Source organism: Pseudomyrmex gracilis, unplaced genomic scaffold, assembly GCF_002006095.1.
Source record: "Pseudomyrmex gracilis isolate BER0280 unplaced genomic scaffold, ASM200609v1 scaffold_203, whole genome shotgun sequence".
Taxonomy (NCBI): domain Eukaryota; kingdom Metazoa; phylum Arthropoda; class Insecta; order Hymenoptera; family Formicidae; genus Pseudomyrmex; species Pseudomyrmex gracilis.
The window spans coordinates 61,123-85,971 of NW_018020787.1; the positions used below are offsets into that span (position 1 = coordinate 61,123).

General features: G+C 36.7%; 2 protein-coding genes across 7 annotated transcripts; one reads left to right on the top strand and one right to left on the bottom strand.

The window, feature by feature from the left end:
- Positions 1 to 690: 690 nt before the first annotated feature.
- Positions 691 to 18,596, bottom strand: LOC109858399 (serine/threonine-protein kinase Genghis Khan). Of its 6 annotated transcripts, none has more exons than XM_020435593.1 (27): positions 18,351 to 18,596; positions 17,667 to 17,740; positions 17,063 to 17,248; positions 16,810 to 16,989; positions 16,208 to 16,479; positions 15,813 to 16,112; positions 15,581 to 15,724; positions 15,347 to 15,469; positions 15,014 to 15,222; positions 14,594 to 14,808; positions 13,494 to 14,497; positions 13,120 to 13,355; positions 12,915 to 13,021; positions 10,151 to 10,314; positions 9,656 to 9,911; positions 9,237 to 9,523; positions 9,006 to 9,149; positions 8,714 to 8,849; positions 8,283 to 8,524; positions 8,012 to 8,192; positions 7,732 to 7,920; positions 7,181 to 7,366; positions 6,871 to 7,052; positions 6,686 to 6,781; positions 6,445 to 6,568; positions 6,201 to 6,358; positions 691 to 6,072 (listed from the first exon to the last, which is right to left on the bottom strand). In XM_020435593.1, exons 3-27 carry the CDS (start codon positions 17,196 to 17,198, stop codon positions 5,959 to 5,961), a joined length of 5,385 nt encoding a protein of 1,794 aa, XP_020291182.1. In that variant the 5' UTR covers positions 17,199 to 17,248; positions 17,667 to 17,740; positions 18,351 to 18,596; the 3' UTR covers positions 691 to 5,958. The 6 variants fall into 6 exon arrangements, with proteins under 6 accessions (XP_020291182.1, XP_020291181.1, XP_020291180.1 ...); XM_020435592.1 differs by having other exon boundaries at positions 17,667 to 17,772; XM_020435591.1 differs by having other exon boundaries at positions 17,667 to 17,787.
- Positions 18,597 to 19,167: 571 nt separating this feature from the next.
- LOC109858425 (mediator of RNA polymerase II transcription subunit 23) lies at positions 19,168 to 24,797 on the top strand. The gene is made up of 11 exons (XM_020435664.1): positions 19,168 to 19,412; positions 19,579 to 19,823; positions 19,913 to 20,045; positions 20,150 to 20,332; positions 20,409 to 20,696; positions 20,802 to 22,944; positions 23,045 to 23,284; positions 23,375 to 23,534; positions 23,631 to 23,918; positions 24,009 to 24,215; positions 24,459 to 24,797. The coding sequence occupies exons 1-11, from the start codon at positions 19,368 to 19,370 to the stop codon at positions 24,595 to 24,597; spliced, it is 4,071 nt and encodes a 1,356-aa protein (XP_020291253.1). The 5' UTR covers positions 19,168 to 19,367; the 3' UTR covers positions 24,598 to 24,797.
- Positions 24,798 to 24,849: the final 52 nt, after the last annotated feature.

The following is a 24,849-nucleotide window of genomic DNA, read 5'->3' on the forward strand; positions in this document are numbered from 1 at the left end:
TTGTGAGATGTCATATACATATATGTATATTTTGTGTGTGTACACACATATATATATATATGTATATATGTATATATATGTATAAATATAAAGAAAAGACTAACAATAGATAATACTTAAAACACTGTGTCTTCAACTCTGTATAACCCAAATCTTAGTGGAGATTTCAGCCTGTATCTTTTTTGTCCTATAAACGAAAAGAATGATCGATGTAAGTAACTGATTACCGATAGCTATCCTCTGAATAAAGATATACAAAAAAGATATAATTTAACTTTTAGATAACGTTAACGAGAACTTATCTAGGGGTGAAGAAATTGGGCATAACTTCTGAAAATTTTGTGAACAAAATTATCTCTCTTTTAGTTTTTTTTTTTAGTTTAGTTTAGCAATTCTATCTACGTGTGCTCACGTCATATGTGAGTAGAGAACATTTTCTAGTGTTTTTTTCTACATACACAATAGTAAAAAATCGCTTTCGTTACGTATCAAAAAAGGAAAAACTTCTTACACGTGCTTTACAAGTTTACGCTGGGTTATATAGAGTTAAAACAATAACTATCTATTTATGTAAAAAACGCTAGTCATTCATACAATTTGTATACACAATATATAATCTATTGTCGCGCAGAATGCCGTACATTTCGATAAAAACATATATGCGTGTATATACGTACATATATATGTATATATAAATGATACGTATCATCAATTTTTCTTTTTTCTTTTTTTTTTTTTTACATATAAAACGATCGGATAATGGTGGTGTGTGTTTATATAGTAGCCCCGTGTGATGATTATATATATTTCAGATATAAATAAAGAAGAGGCTTGAAGGAAATTAAAATTCACGGGAGATGATCACCGGATATATATATAAAGCTTAAATAAAAATGTGATATAAGTAGAAAAATTGAGTTATTTACAAAGACGTGAAAAAGCAATGCTATATACAGGAATGATTATTCCTTCGCGTGTGGAATACATCGATCGATCGCCAAACTTGACAAAATGACGTTAATGGCAAAGAGCTTGATGAACAGTCGATATATCTCTTTTTTTTGTTTTTTTGTTTTTTTTCAATTCTTAAGTAACAATATACTATTAACGGAAGAAAGATATTTTAGGCGGATTATTTAATTATCTAACTGTAAGTACAGCGACACACACGTTCGTTTCATATCATAGATCTTTTTTTTCGTTTCGCAATTGTGATTGTAGCTCACTTTTTCGTCCATTTTTACTTTAGCACGGATAACAGTACATATTTTATATATATATATATGTATATATATATATATGGTATATAATTTTTTTATGACGATATTGTTAACGTTTTCTAGATATTGACATCTCTGTTGTCCATTCGGAATTAGGCTAATCAGTTCATATACAGCCTTTAATGATATTTAGTTATTATTTATAATATATATACTTGCGGCAAAACAAGTATTAGAGAGGGGTTTGAAATACGATCAAACGTTTTTTTTTTTATTTTGAGTGCTGAGCAATGATTTCACATTCGACGCGTTTCACTCATCGCGTTCCCAACTTTTCCACTTTGAATAAAAAAAAAAAACTTTTGCAAATTTCTCATAAGATCCAAAATTCGAAAATAATGCGTATAACAAATGAATACAAGATCAAACAATGATCAGCAGTTTGTTCGAATTTTTTTGATCGTTGAATATTATTGTACTAAACTTCAACGTTACTGGCATATCAAAGTTTCGAAGCAGTTTTCTTCTATCATATGTAAAAGACTCACGAGATTTCTGTAGGCTGTTTTCGGGTCTACTCGCGTACGTACATGATTGCACATATCGTCTTACATATCGTCGAAATACGTGGAAAGAATCGCGTTAAAACTTTATTCAGAGAGCACATCGAATAACGTAGATTTCAATAATTTAAATTTCTTGAATTCTTATATACCTAAGAATAAATATAAATTGTAAAAAGAATTACACGCGGCACAGTATAATCGCATATAAGTTACTGATTAACTACGAAAGTACACGTCACACGCATACAAACACACATACGCGCGCAAAAAAAAAAAAAATTCAAAAACAAAGTGAAATAAATCAATCGGTGTATAAAAAAGTAAAAAATATTAATGTAAAAAACCAGATAGAAACGAAATCAAATGCATCGCATGCTGCAAATGCATTGGTTATTACAATTGTATGCTGAAGATGAAGTTAGTAATTAATTTTAAAACATTCTCGTTATATATGTAAAACAGTATTAACTGGAGAATACACCTCGAAAAATAAATAATCTACGAGTGTTATTTATATTTAGATACACGTGACAAGTGGCATCATAAGAAAAATCGTCGATTTTACGTGTTACTTAACTTGTTTTTTAGTTAGACATTATTTTGTTTCATATAGAAATATACGGTTTGTTCTTTTTCCCCGAACCGGTTGCATTGGTTCAAAGTGTATCTCGTTTCCTTCTATTTAAAACGACAAAAAAAAAAATAAACTCTGAGCTGATAAAATAAGATCAGTAAAAAAAGAACAAGCCGATAATCTGGTCACGTAGCTAGACTTATCGAGAAAAAACAGCAGTATCTTATAATTTGAAGAAACTTGAAATAACGATTAAATTAAGACATTAATAATAATGAGTTTTTTAGGCTCTTTTTTAGTTACAAACTCTACGCGAAATTTTAAACATAAGTCACGGGAGCCTTGCGCTGGATGTTTGTTACGTAATAAATATATATACACATACATACATACATATTATATATTTCATACTTCACGTGTAAATTTTTACACGTGAACTTGAAATGAAATTTAAATTTCTAAATTCATATTCAGGATGCTAAACTTGCATCACGTATATGAGAAATTCATCCGTGAAAGGCACCCGTGACCGTTAAAAATTTTTCTAATAAATTAAGACACTCTGTTTATACGAAATATATTTCGCCGTTTAAAATAGATTCTAATCTCATTTGGTCTTTCATCTCGCATACTGCCACTTTATCCGATCATCATATAAAAATAACAAAAAGTAGTTGTACTCATACGCGTCACGTGTCAAATCTAATTCATACGTATTACTTTAAAAAAAGAACAACAATTCGGTGAAGACGTTTGAATATGTATACGTATATATATGTATATATATATATACAATATGGTTTCTCCTTTTATATCGTCTTTTTAAATTTTGACATCATCGAACTTAAACACGTACGTATATTATCAAGCGTGTACTCTCTTATATATAGTCTTATATATGTTTAAAAAAGAAAAAAAACCTGTCAGGAGCAAGATGTGATACATGTTCTTTTTCTTTACATCGGTGCTATCAACAACAACAACAACAAAATATAAATAATCCGCACTAAAGTTCTGTCAGTATACGTATGTATAAATTTCTAATCACGTCTCCGATTGTAAACTAAACACGATTGTCATCGGAAAAAAAACAAACCAAAAAACGAAACAGTGCTTTTTCATTCTGTTTTCAGTTGGGGTCACACATTCGGTCACACACGCGCATGATGTGTCTCTAACGCGTCGTAAATCGACGGGCGACTTTAGGTCGCGCACAATACAAAAGTCCGAGTGCAATGTGTGTGAGTTTGTTTTTCTTAATGACTATTTATTATCAGCAGGAGCTCGCAACATATTAATTACTATTACACGATCATTCTATTCACACGATGGATAATATCCATGTACATACATCAGTGCTTTATGACGCGATAGAAAACACTTAGTCATAAGGCATCGAATTGATTCGCGCTCCATCTAATTTGTTAAAATCGTTGTTGAGCCGGAAATAGTCGACCGTAATTGTTATCTATTCCAAAACAACAAAGTCATTTTACCAGGGACGACAAGCGCGCTGATATTATTATTATCGTTATTTGTTTACAAGGGAAGACGGCGTTCGGGGCGGTCCGTCGAGGAGGCAGAAAAAGCTTTTAATACGCAATGTACAGAGTACGTGCTACATAACAGAAAACCATTGTCTAATTTTGTATGTATTGTAAGTATTCTACTAACTGGAATTAAGTAAACAAATCATTAAAACAAATAATGCGACTATTCCGGATACAACGGTTAAGAATTAGCCAGAGTCGTACAGAGAGATTCCTCTATCGGAGAAAGAAAGGACAGGAGTGTGATACAAAACTACGCTTGCAAAATTGGCGATCGCTCACAGTTTAGGAAACGTTTTCGCATCCAACAAACGGATCTAGAATGTTTACCGAGTGCTCAGTGAGTAATTGCGCTTGCAGCCAGTTTGACGGCTGCTAAAAAGTGACTTCTGAGGAAACCAAAAGAGATATATTTTGTGTTTTATTTCGAAATATTTTTTTAATCAATTACACTTATATTGTTTTAAAAAATGAAGTAAGTACAGAAACCGTAATTCTCCCTTTTCCAATAAGGGAGTTCCCGCGTACGACTCCGAACGATCCCCAAGTGTACTATTCAGAGGGTCCTGGACCTTCCTATTATACCGATCAAACGAGAAATTCGTATTTTAGATTGCATTTATTGCTCGGATAGAAAAACGGCTCTGCAGAATAAGAGAAAATAATGAAATTAATCTCGAATATTTTTCAATATATCGAAAACTTAACAAAAATTGTTGAAGTTAACAATCACCTCTACTTTTGGTGTACCGATATTTGAAGTTCAAGAGTTATTCATAAAAAAAACCAAAAAGTGTATCCGAGATAGACATAACATTGAAGAATGTAATAAGACTCTATTAGACTATAATTTGGAAGTTCCCTCCTACAATACACAAACAATCTAGAATACGTTTAATTTTAATATAAACCTCTTTTTACATATGTACGTCCTTGTTTCTCTAATGACGTTCTATGATGTCACTTGGGTATATAACAGTAGTCACGATATATATAGTACGCTCCAGGACCCTCTTAAGTATATTCATAGTTTTTTCACAGCTACTTTTACTTAAAAGTCGAGATTACATACAGTACATCAAATAGTTAAAATTTGTTATTGCTAGTTAATATTTGACTGAGATTCCAATTTTTTTTTTATGCAAAAATCATATCATTTATTGAAATAAAAACAAAAAAAGACTGACAACACTAACTCGAAAAAGAGAATAAATATGGCATCGCGTAAAGGACGTAATACATTTGTTAAATGTGTAAAAAGAAAAATATTTACAACACAATAATTTAAGATTTTACTAATTAAATTTTTCTTTTAACTTTAAATGTGTTATATAAAATGATATTTGAACGTCAGAAAATCTTGTAATGATAATGCACTGGTCAAAACTTTGACAAAAAAGAAAACTTTTTGCATTTTATATATGTTTATATATATATACACACATATATGCATACATATATATATATATATATAAACAATCGCACACACCAGTGTATTACTCAAGCACATGATTATGATAATTATATTTTTTCTTTATATACTTATATATGTGTAGTATTAAGTATGCGTAATTATATTGCACGACGCGGTTAAGATAATAATATCGCGAAAGATAACGTTTCAATTCTAAGATCAAAAACACACGATTACCGTGTTTCCGCAAAGTACATCACAAATACATGACTATATGTTAGTCTCTCGCGAACCTAAAAAAAGAATTAAAAAAAAAACAAAAAAAGACATTTTCGAGTTATCGAATAACCGAGTTTCACAGATCGACAATACGTCCAAGTGGTAGTAATACAGTTCAATGTCATGATCGTCAGTACGCGTTCCTAACAACGAGGAAAGCAGATAAAGAACGAATACATCGTCGTAAAAATGTGTAAAAATACGTGTGAGAGAGAGCTTAACATATATACATATATTATAGGAACGCGTACGTGCGCATATAAATATGTACGGATATTTTATAATTGATCAACGTTTCTCAACTATATGCACTGGGTACGTACCGTTTTATCTAAGTTTCCCATAAATGTTAAATTTACGAATCGTACGATGATGATCCATGATCATGGGCTGGGCTCGGTGGTGTCGATGGATTTGAGCTGTTGTTCGAAGCTATGGAGTGTCGCGGACTGCCACCAGATGGATGTTCCTGTGAATGATGGATGTGTTTGCAAAACATTTAAAATCTGACTTAAAAATCAGTATATTAATTTGGCATCAATATCAGCTTAAAGAAAGGAACAATCGATTAACGTGACAAAGATAATTTCTACTTGCCTTGTTATGCAAAGATGCGATACTGCCGAGAGAGAGTGGAGTATGTGAACGCAAATGGACCGATTCAGAATCCATTTGATCCACCGGAGTACGCGGTAAGGAAGGCGGTGTAGCAGTCGGTCGTGGTGGTGCAGGACCTCTTCGTGATGTCGTTGAACCTGATACATGATATACATTTAGCCCAAATTTTCCTCTTCTCTCTCGTTCTTCTTCATCAGTTTTGCAATATTCTATAAAGATTTACCATTGTGCGGCGAATATCCAGAATTTCTTGACATATGCGAGCTCAAACGACGTGTATCGGAAGGAGGATGCCTAGGAGGTAACGGTGCTGGCTTATTTGGAGTTTGAAGCGTGGAATCGTACAGCTACAAAGAACAAATCGAGTAAAGTTTATTAATACATGTGTGTTTATGATTCGCATTACATTGAAACAAAAAGAATTGGTTACATTTTCTCTGCTAAACATATTACACAATACGTACCTTTTGTTGACTAAGATGAGAACTACTACTGTGATGACTCGTATGTTGTTGATCAGCAGTTTCTAATGTCGTGGGTAAATCCAACAAACGTTGTATCTGCAACGACAATAAAGCATGTAACCGACGCATGCATTTGTAACCAAGTGCAAACGAAAGATATTATAAATTTCTAAATTGGAACTTACTTGTATTCCATTGCCCGGACCCATATGGCTAATATGGTTGAAATTTGTGGGCGCGGAAATCATTTTCGATCGTCTGTCCGTAGGACGCGCGGCTCTGTTGCCTTCTCTTAGAGAAAATCTTCGTCTTGGCCTTGCTATTTGCCTACCGCTCGCGTCCGAAGATGTCAAATTTAGTAGTTCTCCTAGTACGAAGTATATACAAACGTTGTTAAATGTTGCTCATTAATAACAGTTTGCTGTTATCACAAATATAACAAAGTAAATCATGCATTGCGATGATGTATCTTTATAACACAACGAGTATACTTACGTTGATGTAAATTACTGAGATAAATAACGTATGGCATATCGTTTATTATACAAGACGTGAGGGAACCTGAAATATTCAACGGCCGGGCTCGTTTCACATTAAGTGTTTGTAACCAATCTCCAGATGTACAGTCAAAAACGTCAATATGAGTCTCGCTATATACCAATAGATATCCTTCGCAATAACCTGAAATTCAAATTAAGCAAACATAGAAAAGAACTTATGCAATCTGATATTTGATGCTTCCGCGATGTGTTGCATCTGAAGATGGTTTGAACCGCGCTAGTGTTATTTTTATACACCTACGTTTCGTGAACATTTTCAGTTCACTTCGCCTGCTCTTACTTAGCGCTAAGAAAAGAATATCTGGCCAAGATCACCTTGATATCAGGTTACTCTTGAAGTTCTAATAAAGTGAACTGAAACGTCCGTATAAAAAACTAACACTAACGCAGTTCAAGCCTGAAAACCATCTTCAGATATTAACGTGTGCAATGTCAAAAGTGTAATATGATTGACATCTCAATCAAGGCGATCGTTAGTGTACTTACTAACTGCTGTAGGAACTGCTGGATACATAATTTCTCGGTCTCGACTCTTTCTTCCTTGACTATCGACGTATATCGCTAATGTATGGAAGACTAATAAGAACTCGCCTCGTGGCAACTCGATACAACGTAACGCATCTACGGCGCTATAAGTGAGAAAACCTAGGAGCGTGTTCTCGGCATGGACCAAAGCTGAAATAGATTGTGTCAATAAACATACATATAGCTATGTACGAAATAAAAAAAAAGTACGACTGATGTGTCCCGCGTGTGCTTCACTTACAAACAGGATGATGATCTCCTACGATGCTATAAATAGAGAAACCAGACGGATAACCAACACACAAGCGACCTTCGGAAAGAATTTGCAGAGTTTGTGCGTGACACGGTAACATTAATTCACGTATACGTTTATGTCGTGTTTTCGTACGTGTTATTTCGTAGATAATGATTTGCGACGCATTCTGTCAACGTAAGAACAACGTGCGGATGTTACACACAACATCAATATGCATCGAATTGTCGCGCAACTCAATGTTATAAATAATTCTTACTTGTTTCTTTATTGCAACACATAGACAATAATTAAGGGAATTACGGCGCACTATTCCTGTCGTTAATGTAATGCATCCTTTAGTTTCTGCGACTTTAATCCACTCGACTTCATCTCCATCCAAGGCACGTACTGGAACCAACCGTACATGACGTTGCTTTCCACTCAATACCACGATCAATTGCTCTTCAGTAACATATTCAAGAATATATATCTTTTTTCCTTCTCCAACTCTTGCAATTTCTGCAAATATACGCGCAATAATTCGTATTGCGGCAAATATACAATTCTTCTTACTTAAAACTTATTTTCACAAGTAAAATTATTCTCAAATAAATAAAAAAAAACGCTTCATTAGTTAAGAAATAATTCTTTACAACAAAACCATAACGTAACATGTTGTTATAATCGAATAACTTTGATGATACTTGCCGCTACGATCTAAATCTAAGCAAAAGAGACCCTCTTCTGTGCCAATGACTAGACGATCTGGATCGATAATCGTTCCTGACATGACGTTCTTTATGAATCCCAGAGTATTATCCAATAATTCTTTCGCTCTAAAAATCTGCAGTAGAAAAGAGAAAAAAAAATTCTATCAACGATATTATTATATGTACGTTAACTAAAATCCGGAGGTAAGGTGTGCATGATGGATTTCTTCCATGTTATAAAAATAAAAAGTATCAAGTAGTAACTTAAATTATCTTAAATATACTCATACCGTTGTATTTGGAAGATTGTTTCTTTTTAAAATCCTATGAAGCTCGCTAAGAGCCACCACCCATTTTGTTTTCTCACTCTCCGTATCTGCCAACATTAACGTGTGATTTCTCAATCCAGGAGGCTCCAATAGCGACGTTGTTATCTGAATCAAAATATAAAAGATTAATTACACATGAGCCCAAAATAATAATATACTTCAACTAACAATTAGAATATCATAAAATATTACCCTAAATATACATGGAATGTCTTTTTTTGTAGCATGTATTACGTCAGAATCACGAACAGAGCTAACAGCGAATTCCTCGTCTCGCATGTCCAAAACTTGCGAAACGTATACAGACGGCAAAGCATTGCGATCTGGCGAGATGTCGTAGAGAAATAATTTGAAGTCGCAAACTACGACGAATTGACGCACCCAACCCTTTTTGACACCACCCATTTTTGGTACTTTGACGTATCCTTCGTACGCGGTACCTATCCCACGTGTAGGATCGATTCCTAAGGGTCGTTTAGCTGAAACAATATGTCACACGTTATGTTATATATCTAAAACCGTCAGCGCATCAACTTGCATCTTTTATGTAAAAAAGAAATAAATAAATACAATTTAATTAAATATTTGCGCGAGCATAATGCCTTACTTACTTTGATCATGAGGCACAGGACACATTGGAGGTACTTTGTCGCAACAAGGCATATGACACGCGAAACCGCACACTTCGCACACAACTCCCTGCCTCGTTAATCCTACCATTAAAGATGTACAATGATTACACTTTGTAGGCGCTGAGAATGTCCGTACGAGAAATTGATGTGACTTAGGCTTTGGTTGTAAATTGGTTTGACCGTGAGTAGATGAAGACTTGTTCAGAAGTTCGTGAGATAACGGCGACGTTGGATCCTGAGAAAAAAACAATCTTTAATTATTTGTCAAATTATGGCGGGTACTTTTGTATAATTTTTACTTCTGTTGTACATGTAAAAAATATATCGATATTAAGTTGTTTTTTATATATTTAGTCATCAATCACAACGATTCATCTATAGAATCGGTTTTCTCGAAGCATGAGAAGCTCTGGCCAGTCTAGGTGACTGGTTTGAAATCTTTAAATACATTTGCACACGGTGAAAGATACTTACGATACTTAGTTCAGACAAATTACTTTTGCTGCTCGTAATGCTAGGTGCACGATTGTCCTCGATGTCACCTTCTACACTGTCGACACTTCCATGACGCGTATTGCTTGTGGTTTCTTTAAGAAAGTGTTCAAGATATGACATCTGCGATGTGGGACGTTCTAAAACTAATAGAAAATAAAAGCAAATAAATATAGATCATTCGATGAATAATAAAAGCAACGCGTATAAAACGTTTATAAATATTTAAAAATATATATCTAAAAATATATATTTAAAAATATGTATAAAATATTAATATTGTATAGTATTTTGCAAAAGTGAGAAACACTGTTGTCCTAATTATTAATAATTTCGCGTCTTACCTGAAAACACATGATAAACGTTTTAGCACAACATTTGTAAAAAATATACATGCTTCTTTTTCGATTACTTATAAAAGATAGACAGCAATTTTACTACAACCTAATCGTGTATTTTTCTTAAATCCGTCAGAAATTCTCAAATAGCGTCACCAAAAAAAAAAAAGGTACATTAAACATGCTCTGTTATGGCAAATACAAACTACTTACTATAGGATAGAGGATGACATTGCAAGTGAAAAAGTAGCGGTTGAAAATATTGCAAGTTTCAACTATTGTAGAAAGCAAAACGATTCACGCATGTATCTGTTAATTATTTAATTACAATAATCTCAACTCTCTGACCAAATAAAGATTATAAAAATTTTGTTGTGTCATTTAAAAAATAACAATTCACAACCCACCACCACATAAAAATTGGAACAAAAAATAATATAATTGGACCTACAAACAACACATCAATTATCTCCATATTAAAAAGAGATATTAAATATAACACAGTGATATGTTTTTAAAATTAAGAATGACATCATTTGAAAACATACGATAAAAAACAAATAGATTTGTTGTAAATGATGTGGACGGAGATTTGTTTGCTTTTTTTTTTTTTTCAAAAGAGAAAGTATTAGCACAAGAAGAAGTAGAACACAGCACTGTGTTGTGTGATTAGCAATACAGTCGGCCAACCAATCCAAAGTCGCTGTTTTGCTGCCACATCATTTACCGGGCGGCGATACGATGGCGACGGCATTCTGACTGATGACTGTGTTGACTGGAACGAATCTAGTTAATAAGCGACAAGTCGTGATGCAAGGGGCACGCATTACTGGTAGGGGTGACGACGGCTGATGTACGATGATACGTTGGGGTTTGGTGCTAACGATGTTTGGAGATTTGCTTGATGTGTTGTTGGATGAGACAGCTGTCACAAATATAGTTTGAAGATGAGCAACAAGAGGCCCCACACGCAGCTCGTTACGCCAATAAACAGAGGCACTTTGTAGTCTAGAAATCAGAATCGCATACCGTACTGGAGAATCGAATTATTACGCTACACAGATCCCAGTAGTAACGGTCAAGTTGTACTTCGTGTACGTAGATGTATGATCCAAATTTTAACGGTATGTCTAAAATTACAGATTTTCTTCGCGCAACGGATAAACAAAAATAAAAATGATAAATTTCGATTGCAAAATACAGCAACAATTTCAAACGCTGTATTGTCAATTCTACTTCGCATCTTTATGCACACAAAAGAGACATGTATACATGTCACTATTTTCTCAATAACAACGTTTTTTTTCCATCACTTAATGTTACACGTAACTTTATTCTCGAAAAAATGGCACAAATTTTTTAAATCTCGCGTTCGAAATTAAACGAAACCTACAAAATCCGATAAACAAGATAAAGCGTGAAAACATTTTTATCAGACACATATTGTATGTCAACAAATTATATGTCAACTCTGTGTGTGTGTGTGTGTGTGTGGACTATGTAAATAAAATTGGCGTGACGCACACGCATTATCCATAAAATTTTAGATAAAAAGAACTGTATACTTATTTTTATCTCTCTGAGATGTAAACTATACAACAAAAAATAAAGTAAAAGTAAAATTAGTTAAGGGAAGAAGTTATTGATGTTACGTTTGTCTTTATACGGTATCGAGATATTTTTGTAATGCAAATATCTCATCGGCTGTAAAAAGTATACCACTGTATTTTGTTTCTTTCTATATTTTAGCGCTAAAATAAATAACATAAATCAAGAAAGGTGGTTATCCTACATCATTGGTTTTTATCTTTCGTATACACAACATATTTCAATATTCTTTCCTGGAGCGCAAACATTCAGCGAAAATTACTTTCATTTTATTCGCAGTAAACAATATAACCAACTTGTATTACAACTCGAGCGTATTCGGCAAATGATCAAAATTGTGTACATAGACAAAACAATATTTTATCAATTATATAATATTCCCACGAGACTACAGTAACGTTCGAAGAGATAAGCATGCAAAAGCCATCACCGCGCGAATATAATTGTAGCAAATGTATTTGTACAGAAATATTTCAATATCAAAAATTAGGATCAGACCTAAATAAAATGTGTTCATATATGTACATACATACACATATATATACATATTATACGTATATATATATAATATATATATACATATGTGTGTGTGCGAGAAGAATAAAATTTTCATGAAAAAAAATTAGAATTTAAAACACGTTCAATGCTTGAATAGAGATTAACACATCTACAAAGTACGTACATAACATGTATAGCTGCAATTTGCATAATAAGTGTAGATGCAATATTTCCATAACGATATAGTGAATGAACTTTTGTGCATTTCTTGCTTTCCACATTATCAATTGAAATGTACTTACAGCCATCGCCAGTATCAAGACGCGCTTGCAATTCTTTTACTTGCAAATCTTTTCGCTTCAATTCGTGAGACATGGCGTCCAATCGTTGCTTGAAATCTCTCAATTCCCTGGCAAAGAGAGAAAGAAAAATAAATAAACAAAATGAAAATTTTATTGTTTTGTATTATTGTCACTTTGTTTTTTTGTTAATGTATGAAAGACGTACTTTTGTGCGGCTATCAAATCCGAACGAGTCTTCGTGAGTTCTTCTGAAATCGCTTGCTTCGCCTGTATCTCACTTTGCAAGGAACTTTGCAGGTTCAGAAGCTCCATTTTATCAAGTTTCTGAGATCGACGATTTCGCCAGTTTTTATCCGCCATAGTGGTGCCGCTTCCGACAGTGCTCACTCCACCGGAGTGTTTCAAGAATTCTAATTCCTCTGTCATTTTCGTAGCCAGAGCCTGAAATATAAATTCATTTGTGTAAAAAAAATGCAATGTCTCTCGTTTTTTTTTTTGAAAAAAAACTGTGTTCTGTGTTTTTACTCGCATCTGCCCGAATATCTTATTTAAAACAAAAGTAAGATGTTAAACACAAACCTGCAAGTATCCGCGAGCGTCTTTTTCGTCCGACACCCATTGAATAATTTCAGTAATCTGAGCTTCCCACTGGGCGATAGCTTCCTTTTTGTTCCTTAATTCTTCGTACTCGTCTTCCAGTTGTCTTCTCTCACCTTGCAATCTGTTAACGCTGTCGCTAAGAACGCCGAGCTCCAACACAAGCTTCTTATTTTCCTCGACCAACATGATTTTTTCTCTTTCGTGACGTCTGTTTAATTCACTTATAGTTTCCTCGCTATCGGTGAGATTTTCCAGTCTCGCGGCATCCAATTTCTCTTTCGTGAGTTGCACTTCTCTCTCCAACAACTCCTTCCTGCCATCGGCCTCGTGCAATTGTTCTTGCAGACTTCGAAGCTCGAGATTGAATCTGCTCTGTTGCTGAGTAAGATTTTCGTTGTATTGAACTTCGAGTTTTTCAACCTCCGCTTTTAACCTGTTTATCTCCTGTGTCGCTAACGCGTGATTTGCGCTGGTGTCGTTTCCGATAGATCGTTGCCTGATCTTCTCCGTCTCCTCTTGCATCTGCTTGCAATACTCTTCGCTGCGTTCACGCAATTTTCTCTCCTTGCTGGTTTCTGCCATTGCCTCGTCGATTCTATTTTCCAACTCCCGACGCAGTTTCTCGGCCTTGCGAATATCGTGACGCAAAGTATCGACCTTCTGCATCGCGACTTCCAATTCCTCTTCCTTATCTCGAACTTGTCTTGACAATTTTTGTTTTTGTTGCCTCAATTCTGATAGTTTATCCGACACTTCTGTATATTCCGCCATCGCGAGTTTACGTTGTGTCAGAGCGTCTTTCAACTCCTTGTCCTGAAGCTTCAATTTCTCTTGCGCGTCCAGCTTGTCCTTAATTGCCTCTTCCTTTTCCAAACGCAGGCAACGAACTAACTTTTCCAATTCCCGAAACTTTGTCATGTCGCCGTTATCCAAAGATCGCAATTCGCGTGGAACGTCCATCGATTTCAATTGCGATTCCAGTTCTGTATATAGAACAAGACAAAATCTTACAACATTGTCCAATGAGTGTCCAAAAGATTAAGAAATTATTATAGAGATCACAGATGTGTAAATTTTACCGCAGTTGCGTTTTGTAAGAGTATTAATTTCGTCCTGAAGTTTTCTGGTCGCATTGTTAGACTCGGGTGAGATACCAGGCGAAGAATGACCTATGTCCGAACGATTCTTCATGTCGTCGATAGTTCGCAACAATCGTGCGTTTTCTTCCTCGAGTAATTTTACTCGTTTGTCTGTCTGAGACACGGCGGAAATGCAACCCAGGTCCGAGATGCAACTACAATATCAAATTAATAGAGATCACAATGTGCGCGATACGCTATTGTGTTATCTCACTGTCTCTTGTCTCTTTTTTGTACTTTATCGTTAAGTACTGAGCAAGTGACAAACCATCTAACGTCATGTAATAAATATTGAAGATAACAAGAAAACTGCTCCTTAAGTAAGTGGAAAAAGAAATCAACAAAAATATAGCCTCCTACCTCCCCTGAGTAAAACTAAAACCAATAAATGGCAGATGCAACGCAGAAAAGGCAGAATTTGCTGCTGGCGGTACGGCATCAGAAGTACGAACATCGGTATCGTCAACGTCGAAGTTTGACGTATCGCTAGGTGATGAAACTTCAGGAATGTATGGTGCAGTGCTATCTCTGAGTGTATCCCAATCGACTCCGTCAAACCACGGATGCTTCTGTGTTTTCAGATACAAAAATATGTGCGATGACTGTGTGTTTACAAAATTTTTCGTGTTCGTGTTGGTTGACAGGATGTCGAGACGTTGTTTTCGATAACGCAAACGATTGTGTGTGACCTACCTTGAAATCGTCAATTCCGTTCTGGCCTAGTCTAAACTCCGAGCTACAAATCAACTTTCGCATCAAATCTTTGGCTTCTTCAGAAACGTCGTACATAACATCCGTAGGAAAATCAAAACAATTCTGTACATAAATATTATAACGCATTTTGATAAGAAAGCATTTGCGATAACGCGTTTTCTCTTTTAGACAAAAGAAAAAATCTATCTAATCTAGAAGAATTCTGGTTATTACCTTATGATTCATAATCTTTCCATAAGTTTCGACTAGAGATTCTGCGTAAAAAGGTGTTTCGCCGTAGAGCATTTCGTACATACACACTCCGAGAGACCACCAATCGCACTCGGGACCGTACTGTCCTTGACCATCTTCCATCGCCTGGTAAAACATATTATATGAAACAACAGACTAGAAACTTGTGTACAATTTATGTACTGTTTAACTAATTTTTGGAGTTGAAGATTACCCTCAATATTTCCGGTGAAATATAATCCGGAGTGCCGACCGCGACGTTGCTTTGTACCGTTCCATCCTCGAATAGTCGCAAGCAAGAACCGAAGTCGGCCAATCTGATGTGACCATTCGCATCCAACAGAACATTGTCAGGCTTTATGTCCCGATGTACATAGCGCAAATCATGTATAGAACCTATAGCTAGCACCATCTCTGCTATGTAAAATCGAGCCATATCTTCCGGGAGGCGATCTTCGAACTTGCTCAACAACGTCAATAAATCTCCGCCGCAATAGTAATCCATGACCAAATACTGCATCAAGACGTGAAGGTGTAGACGCACGATTATCAGATTATATTATCAATTTTACTTTCGCAATTTTTGTCAAACAAAACAATATAAATTACCAAGTTATTGTCATCTTGAAAGGCATAATGCAGGTTCGTGATCCATCTGCGATCACCATATACTAATACATCCCTTTCTTCTCTAAAGCATGCGGTTTCGGCACGCTTCAGCATTTCCCATTTGTTCAGGATTTTCATCGCAAACACCTTGTCCGAACAACGCATTCTCACGACACATACCTCACCGAAAGCACCTCTGCCAATGACCTTGATAATCTCAAAGTCCTCTCGCGTCAATTGCAAGCTCTTTATGCATGAAGCTATTGGTTTTACTACAAAGAATACGAGATACCATGTATAATACGATGTGGTAGTACGATGATACGATATTAACTTCTTCAGTACGTCGCTCGTCCGCCACGTAATGTCACTTTAACAGCTGCGCGATTATTATTTCTTCGTACACTGAGTGAGATCTAATTATTTAAACCGAGACATTGAACAAGAGTACTGAACAGACTACTGAAGTGTCCAAAATGACTAAAGAGAACAAAAACAGTCGAGACCGAAACGCATTCAGCGGCTGTTGACGTCACTTGTACCGAAGAGATTAATAAACCACACAATTCTTTTTTTTCTTCTTTCAAACCAAGCAAACTTACCAAACTCAATAAAATCAGAAACAGTCTTTTCTCGGCGTAATGACGAATTGCAGCATTCATCATATAACACCAGCAAAATATCAATGAGTGTTTCTATCGAGATGGTATGACCTATCCGTCCGCCTTGAGCAGGACTGCCAATAAATAAACCTTCTAATTGACATAATCTTTCTTCTATGCCTGTAACACGGTTCATATTATGCATAATTGTTACATTTACTGGTGTGATGTTTCATAAAATGTGACAAAATACCATTTATTGAAAGTCCCTTTGGCATGATATCGGGAGGAAGATGGCCAAAAAGATATTGCGAAGATGCTGACATGTCTCTTTGCTGATAAGGCTTTTCCTTACCACAATCTATAGCAGATATTTCCATTGTTGTCATTAGTATTCATTATCTCCTCATACCACATTGTTATACTTCAGAAAAAATTCCTGCAATTTCACATCGACTTAATTACAGTTTCATGTGATAACGCAAAATACCACGTGTGTTGATAATAGTTAATAGAAAAACGACTCTTTTCGTCATAAAACAAGCGAGAACAAAACCAGCACAAGAGAGACCACAAATACATTAAAAAAATAAAATAAAATAAAAATATGACAAATCGACAAAAAATATAAGAAAAAGTGAATTACACAAAAGTCAAAGTTATAGTTTTTTCTACATCGCATCTATTATAATTCCAACAAATTAAAAATATTTTGTTTACAATTGCGTCGGTTTCAAATGTCACGGGAAAATAACAGTCTCCGGATTTGGTTTCCTCTCGCGCGAAGAAGCTACAGACCGGGAGAACAATTCTTTTTTTTTTTTTCATTAATATTGCACAATGTGTTGCATACCTACCCTATTCATACATCGGCCCGCTAGCACGCATATAAAACAGTCAAGTCTCATTCACTTCATTCTCGGCCATCGTACTGAGATCATTCACATGAGAGAAATTACGTAACTGTTACAAAGATAGCTGAAATATTCGGCGAAAACACGCAGCAAGAGAAATAAGTAAGTGTGTAACGAAAAAGGGCGCAGGTAAAAATAGTGACCGTCAAGCGGGTGCATTAGCGAGTGTGGATTCTGGAATTCGATAAAATCATAAAAATGTCTCGCGCTGTGCGTGGAAGCGAATCGCCGCCGCCGCCGCGGCTACCGTCGTCGTCGTCGTCGTCGTCGTTGTCGTCGTCGTCGTCGTTGTTGCCGCCGCCGCCGCGCAACGCTGTATTATAATTTTGTCAAATGTGTATTTTCGGTTCGAACGAAACGAAAACGCCTGCGTGCCCCGTCGGCGTGCGCTCGCGCGAGTACACGCAGCGCGCGTATACGTATATAGTATACGCGTAAATCTTAAAACTTCAAAGTTTATAACCTCGTCACAACACGCACCACACTGCCATTTGCGCGAGCAAAATTCCGTGACGTAAAGTTCCCTATCACACGTAGGAAGATGTTTCGCGAGTGAAAGGCTTTATATTTCTTCGCCTCGCCGATTATAAGAAACCTCGCTCGAGCATTGCCAACGAGAGCGCATACCTTTCTCGCGTTCGCGCGAGACGTTTGACTCTCTCTCTCTCTCTGTGTCGCCTCTCTTGGGGGATAAAAAAAAAAAAAAAAAATTAATTCGTTTCCTTCCTCAGTCGTTTGTCACGCGCACCGCTCTCGGTCACCGCGAATCACTTTGTTTAGCATCTTTCGAAACCCCCAACAATTTGATTGACCCCCTAAAACAGGACCTACGCAGAAAAAATATGGCAGCTCTACCGTCATTAATTGCGGCGATGAGAATCGACACACGGGGATCGGGTTGACGCGTTGCGCCGTTTTCTCTCCGCGCAAGTTGTTCCGGAATGTTGTCCGAAAAGGTCCGCGCGGTTTACATTTTTTAGGACCCCGTTTACATGAGACTTGCGCGGACTTTGAGTTGTCTGAACACACCCATTAGGTGCGTTCATCAAGTCAGAACGCACCTAATGGGTGTGTTCAGACAACTCAACGGTTGAGAGATCATCACTTGTGATAGGACTATTCTTGAAAATCTGCTGCGGTTCCAAAAGTACGATCCAATCAGAAGTGATTATCTCTCAACCGTTGTGCACCTGTTGAGTGAGAACACACCCATTAGGTGCGTTCAGACAACTCAACGGTTGAGAGATCATCACTTATGATAGGACTATTCTTCAAAATCTGTAGTGGTTCCAAAAGTACGATCCAATCAGAAGTGATTATCTCTCAACCTATCTTGTGCAACTGAGTTGAGTTGTCTGAACGCACCCTTTGGGTTGCGGATCTCGCTTCGTTCCGATTGGAGTCTCCAAACGCGATTTGAGCGGCTACGTTCGACGGGAGTGTTTTCCATTTGGCGTTTTCCCATCAATCCCATCGCTATTGGAAATTTTTTTCCCCGTAGGGAAATGGCGACCACTGTCAGCCACCGCGGCAAAGTGTGTGTACACGATATGATCAACACACGTTGTTGCGATTGTTTATTCATGTAAATGAATAATTGTGGGACAGATATCACGTTAAATAACATTTCTCCCGCGCGGGAAAATGAGCAGCGAAACTCAGATCGCGAACATCGTAAATGATATTTTGGTTCGTATTTGGGACAACACTAACTTGTTGCTAATTTCCATTACAAATTTTTTTATTTACTTACATATAACACGGAGAACAGTTGTGAATTCTTTCGCTAAAACTGTAGAGAGAATTTGTGTTTTCTCTCTCGTTTACTTTCTCTCTCTCTCTCGTATCTGTGCAGAAAGTGGAAGCGATAGAGGAAGCGTTCAGCTGCGTTCTCGTTCATCAATTTAACACTGACAGTGAGAAGATAACAACATGGCAAAACGAACTGAAGACAGCCGTGACCGGATTAGCGAAGGAACAGCAAGAAGCTGCCGTTCGTCAATTTCTGTCGATGGTTGCGGCTATGACAAATCACAGACGATTGCAGTTTGTGTTGTCGTTACTCCAGAATTTAGTTCAGTCAAATGTTCTGTCTGCCAGGTACCAACACTTTCAAATAATTTCAATTACACAATGTTATGTTCCTCTCTGCGGTTTATCAAATGATAACTTTGCGAACTCTTTCACAGATTGGTGTGTGAATGTATTCTGACTTGTGATAAACTGCAATATCAGTTGAAAGATTTTTGGGTGGAATGTTTCGTTCTTATTCGAAACATCATTGGTGGAGTTGACTACAAGGGAGTTAGAGAAATTATGAAAGTAAGTTTTTCTTAAAATGGGAAAATATTTGTCTTAATTAATATTCTTTTTTTTTTTTACACAGAGATGTGTAGTTTATTATTTTGTGGTTTACTTTTTTTTAGGGATGCAGAGAAAAGGCCCAAACTATACCGCCTCGGTTAGATGCGTCAGTTCAGCCACAACTAAAAGCTTTGGAAAATGTTATTGAATATATTTTTGATAGAAATGCTTGCTTGTTGCCAAGTTATTTTATAGTCAACGAAATACAAAAAGCTTATCCCGATGGCAAAAATTGGCCTCACTGGGTGAGTGATATTACAAAGTTACAAGTTGAAGATATTGGCATATGATTTTATTTTAAATCAGATGTGTTTGTTTTAGAAATTGGCAAAATTGCTTTCAAACTTTGTGGAAAGTTTTCGTAACACAGCACAAATGGTATCTATAATAGGACATTCTAAGATGTTACCTGTAGTTGAGCACACAGGATACGCGGATCATTTAATTAATCCTTGGCTGTTGGATCCTAATACATTGAAGTTTTTCTTGAAAGGAAATCTACCTTATGATCCGGACTTGCTCAAACCTCAAACAGAGTTACTTAGATATGTTCTGGAACAGCCATATAGCAGGGACATGGTCTGCTCAATGCTCAGTTTTCAAAACAAAGTAAGACTCAAAGTATTATAGAGTTTACAAAAGTGCGGTCTAAAGACAGGAACGAGTAAACTGAGAATTTGAACAAAATTAATGTAATTTTTATTTATGTAACAGCACAAACAACGTTGTGTCGTATTGGAGGAACAGCTGGTGGAACTCGTAGTACTTGCGATGGAACGATCCGAAAACGAATCACCGTTAGAAGGAACGGATGGCACTGTAGCCAATCACTGGGTGTGGTTGCATCTGTCTTCGCAGCTTATTTATTTCATTCTCTTCCAATTTGCTTGCTTTCCGAGTATCGTTATGGCGATACACGATAAATTAGCAGGCAGGGAATTGAGAAAGGGCAGAGATCACTTAATGTGGGTGCTGTTGCAATTTATTTCCGGCAGCATTCAACGAAATCCGCTGTCGAATTTCTTACCAGTATTGAAACTCTACGATCTTCTCTATCCGGAAAAAGAACCCTTGCCCATACCCGACTACAGTCAAGCGTTGTGCACACACCAAATGGCCATTACCTGCATATGGATACATCTGCTGAAGAAAGCTCAATCTGAACATTCCAACATTCACAGACCCATACCGCACACGCTCAAGGTCCATCATGAGTTTCTACAGCACTTGGTTATGCCGAACACGTCTCTCTGCATGGGTTCGGATTACCGTATCGCTCTTTTGTGCAACGCTTATTCGACAAATCAAGAATATTTCAGCAGACCAATGGCCGCACTGGTGGATACTATTTTAGGTACGCAAAAAAATCAGCAGCAACAACCGATGCAAACTCTGCAGAACAACGCGGCGATGGCAAGCGGACCGACGACGCCACTTTCGATGTCAATTCTAGATTCTTTGACGGTGCATTCCAAGATGAGTTTGATACATAGCATCGTAACGCACGTGATTAAATTGGCGCAGTCCAAGAGTAACATGGCACTGGCGCCTGCACTGGTTGAGACTTACAGTAGGTTATTGGTGTATACGGAGATCGAGAGCCTCGGCATAAAAGGTTTTATCAGTCAGTTGTTGCCGACAGTATTTAAATCACATGCTTGGGGAACTTTATACACGTTGCTAGAGATGTTCAGCTACAGAATGCATCATATTCAACCACATTACAGAGTTCAGTTGCTATCGCATCTTCACAGTCTCGCAGCAGTGCCTCAGACCAATCAAACGCAGCTGCATCTTTGCGTCGAAAGCACAGCTCTGCGACTCATTACCGGGCTAGGTTCGGCGGAGGTGCAACCGCAACTGTCTAGATTCTTATCGGAACCGAAGACACTCGTGTCTGCGGAATCGGAAGAGCTGAACAGAGCATTGGTATTGACACTGGCGCGATCAATGCACGTCACAGGCACCGGCGCCGATAGTCTCAGCGGCACATGGTGCAAGGAATTGCTGAACACAATCATGCAAAACACCCCGCATTCGTGGGCTATTCACACCCTACAGTGTTTCCCACCGGTGTTGAGTGAATTTTTCCAGCAAAACAGCGTAGCTAACGAAAACAAGCAACAGATAAAAAAGGCTGTCGAAGAGGAATATAGGAATTGGAAATCTATGAGTAACGAAAATGACATAATGGCGCACTTCTCTGTGCCCGGAACTCCGCCCTTGTTTCTGTGCTTGTTGTGGAAGATGATACTCGACACCGACCGCATCAATCCCATCGCGTATAAAATTCTCGAAAGAATCGGAGCCAGAGCGTTGTCGGCTCATCTCAGGAAGTTCTGCGATTATTTGGTATTCGAATTCGCCAACACTGTTGGCGGTCAGCAACAGGTAAACAAGTGTGTCGACACCATTAACGATATGATTTGGAAATACAACATAGTGACTATTGACAGATTGGTACTCTGTCTATCACTGAGAACTCAGGAAGGTAGTGAAGCACAAGTGTGTTTCTTCATCATTCAATTGTTGCTGCTAAAAGCAGCGGAATTTAGAAACAGGGTACAAGAATTTGTCAAGGAAAACTCGCCGGAACATTGGAAACAGTCTAATTGGCACGAGAAACATCTTGCCTTTCACAGAAAGTTTCCAGAGAAATTTGCACCGGAAGGTATAATGGAACAAACGAGCGGTGGACCCAGTCAGTATCAAAGTTTACCGGTTTACTTCGGAAATGTGTGTCTTCGCTTTTTACCAGTTTTTGACATAGTAGTTCATCGGTATTTGGAAATACCACAAGTCACCAAGAGTTTGGAAATATTGTTGGAACATTTGGGATGTTTGTACAAATTTCACGGTATGTCTTAAATTAAATCACGTAATTTATCGCGTAGAATAAGTAATTACAAGAATTATTTAAAGTAATGCGAAACACAATTATTTACTCATTTACACAGATCGACCTGTCACATATCTTTATAATACATTACATTACTACGAAAGGAAGTTGCGAGATCGGCCGTCGTTAAAGCGCCGATTGGCGTCCGCTGTTTTGGGATCGTTACGGGAAATTAGACCGCCCGGATGGGCACTTTCCGAGGATTATCAAATGTACATGACGCGCTCTGGTGACGACGCATTTCAATGGAAACCAGAGTTGGACTACTACATTCGCCTTGTACAAAGAATTGAAAAAAGTGAGGCAAACCAACTTTTTCTATTATATATTATTATTATTTATTGTTTAATTTTATTTATTTTTATTATTTTTATTGTATTTGTTAAAGCGATGTCCGGTGTAGCTCATTTTCCCGCAACCGATTGGAGATTTAATGAATTCCCAAATCCAGCAGCGCACGCATTGTATGTGACTTGCGTCGAACTCATGGCACTTCCGGTTGCTCCAGATTTAGTGGCCAATTCTCTGTTGGACGTTGTAGCTAAAGGGTATTTGTTTTTCTTCTATTTTCGCTTTCACACATTCAACTTTTTTAATCTGATCAATAGTGAACATGTTACGCAATTGTGTGTCACTCTATTTAGATACACTGTTATATCAGCAGACGAAATACACTTGTGGATAAATTGTGTTGGTTTGTTACTGGCAGCGTTGCCAGAATGTTATTGGTCAGCATTGCACGAACGTCTGGTGGAAACCATCAGCAATCCTGGTCTGACTACTTGGCAGTACAATAATTTAACACCATTTCAGTTGTTCAATTTTAACATCACGCACAATAGCTTACTGGAAAACAAATACAGCTACATGCTCGCGTTGGCGCATTCAGTTTGGCATCATGCTGGTGTAGGACAGATTACGACAATGCCTCAGTAAGTCATTTACTGAATATCTTTGTCTCGTTATTCTTTTTACAATTTTATTATACATCAATAACAATGAATAAAAACATTTCTCTTCAGATTTATCAAGGAAAAACTCCAGCCAGTTGTGAGCAGTGAGGAACAATTGATATACGCCTGCCATTTAATCGGGCCAACATTGGCAAGGTTTAACGCAGAGCGACCGAATTGCGTGGTCGAGCTCACAGTTTCTTTGTACGAGATGTTGGAACGAGTTGATCACACTCAAACGCATTTGAATTACATGGACCCAATTTGTGATTTATTGTATCCTTTAAACGTACATGTTTTAAGTTAAATTTTTTCGTAAATTGTTTTATTTTCTAATTATATATTGTTTCCTTTATTTTTCCAGAAAAGAAATGATATTTATTATTAGTTTTTTAACGTTACCTCGAAGACATCATCAAGTTCAATTGTATGTATGATTGTATTGTATGATTTGTATGTCTGTGCACACTTTTATACACTCTTCTATCACATATTATTCCTTTATTAATCGCATCATAGATATCACATAAAATACATGTTTGTCGGCGACACGATGAAGAACGAGGTGGAGTGTATCATACGAAGATTGAGACCCGCTTTACAAATGAGGCTACGTTTTATCGCTCACATAAATATAGAAGAAATTCATACATCTTGAATTGCTAATTTTTCGTTTTATAATATTGTAATATGGAACCGTAATAATAGAATTCATTCCCTTGTAATATACCTGTTATAGTAGAATTTTTTAAATAAGATTTTTAACATTATATGATGAGATTAGAAAATTTTAAAATTATAATGAAATTGTGTGAACATTTATATGCGTCTTGAAATAAAATGAAATGTCATTTGTCACAGGTGTAAGGATTTGATCTCTGTAGATAAATATTTGTATACAAAAATTGCG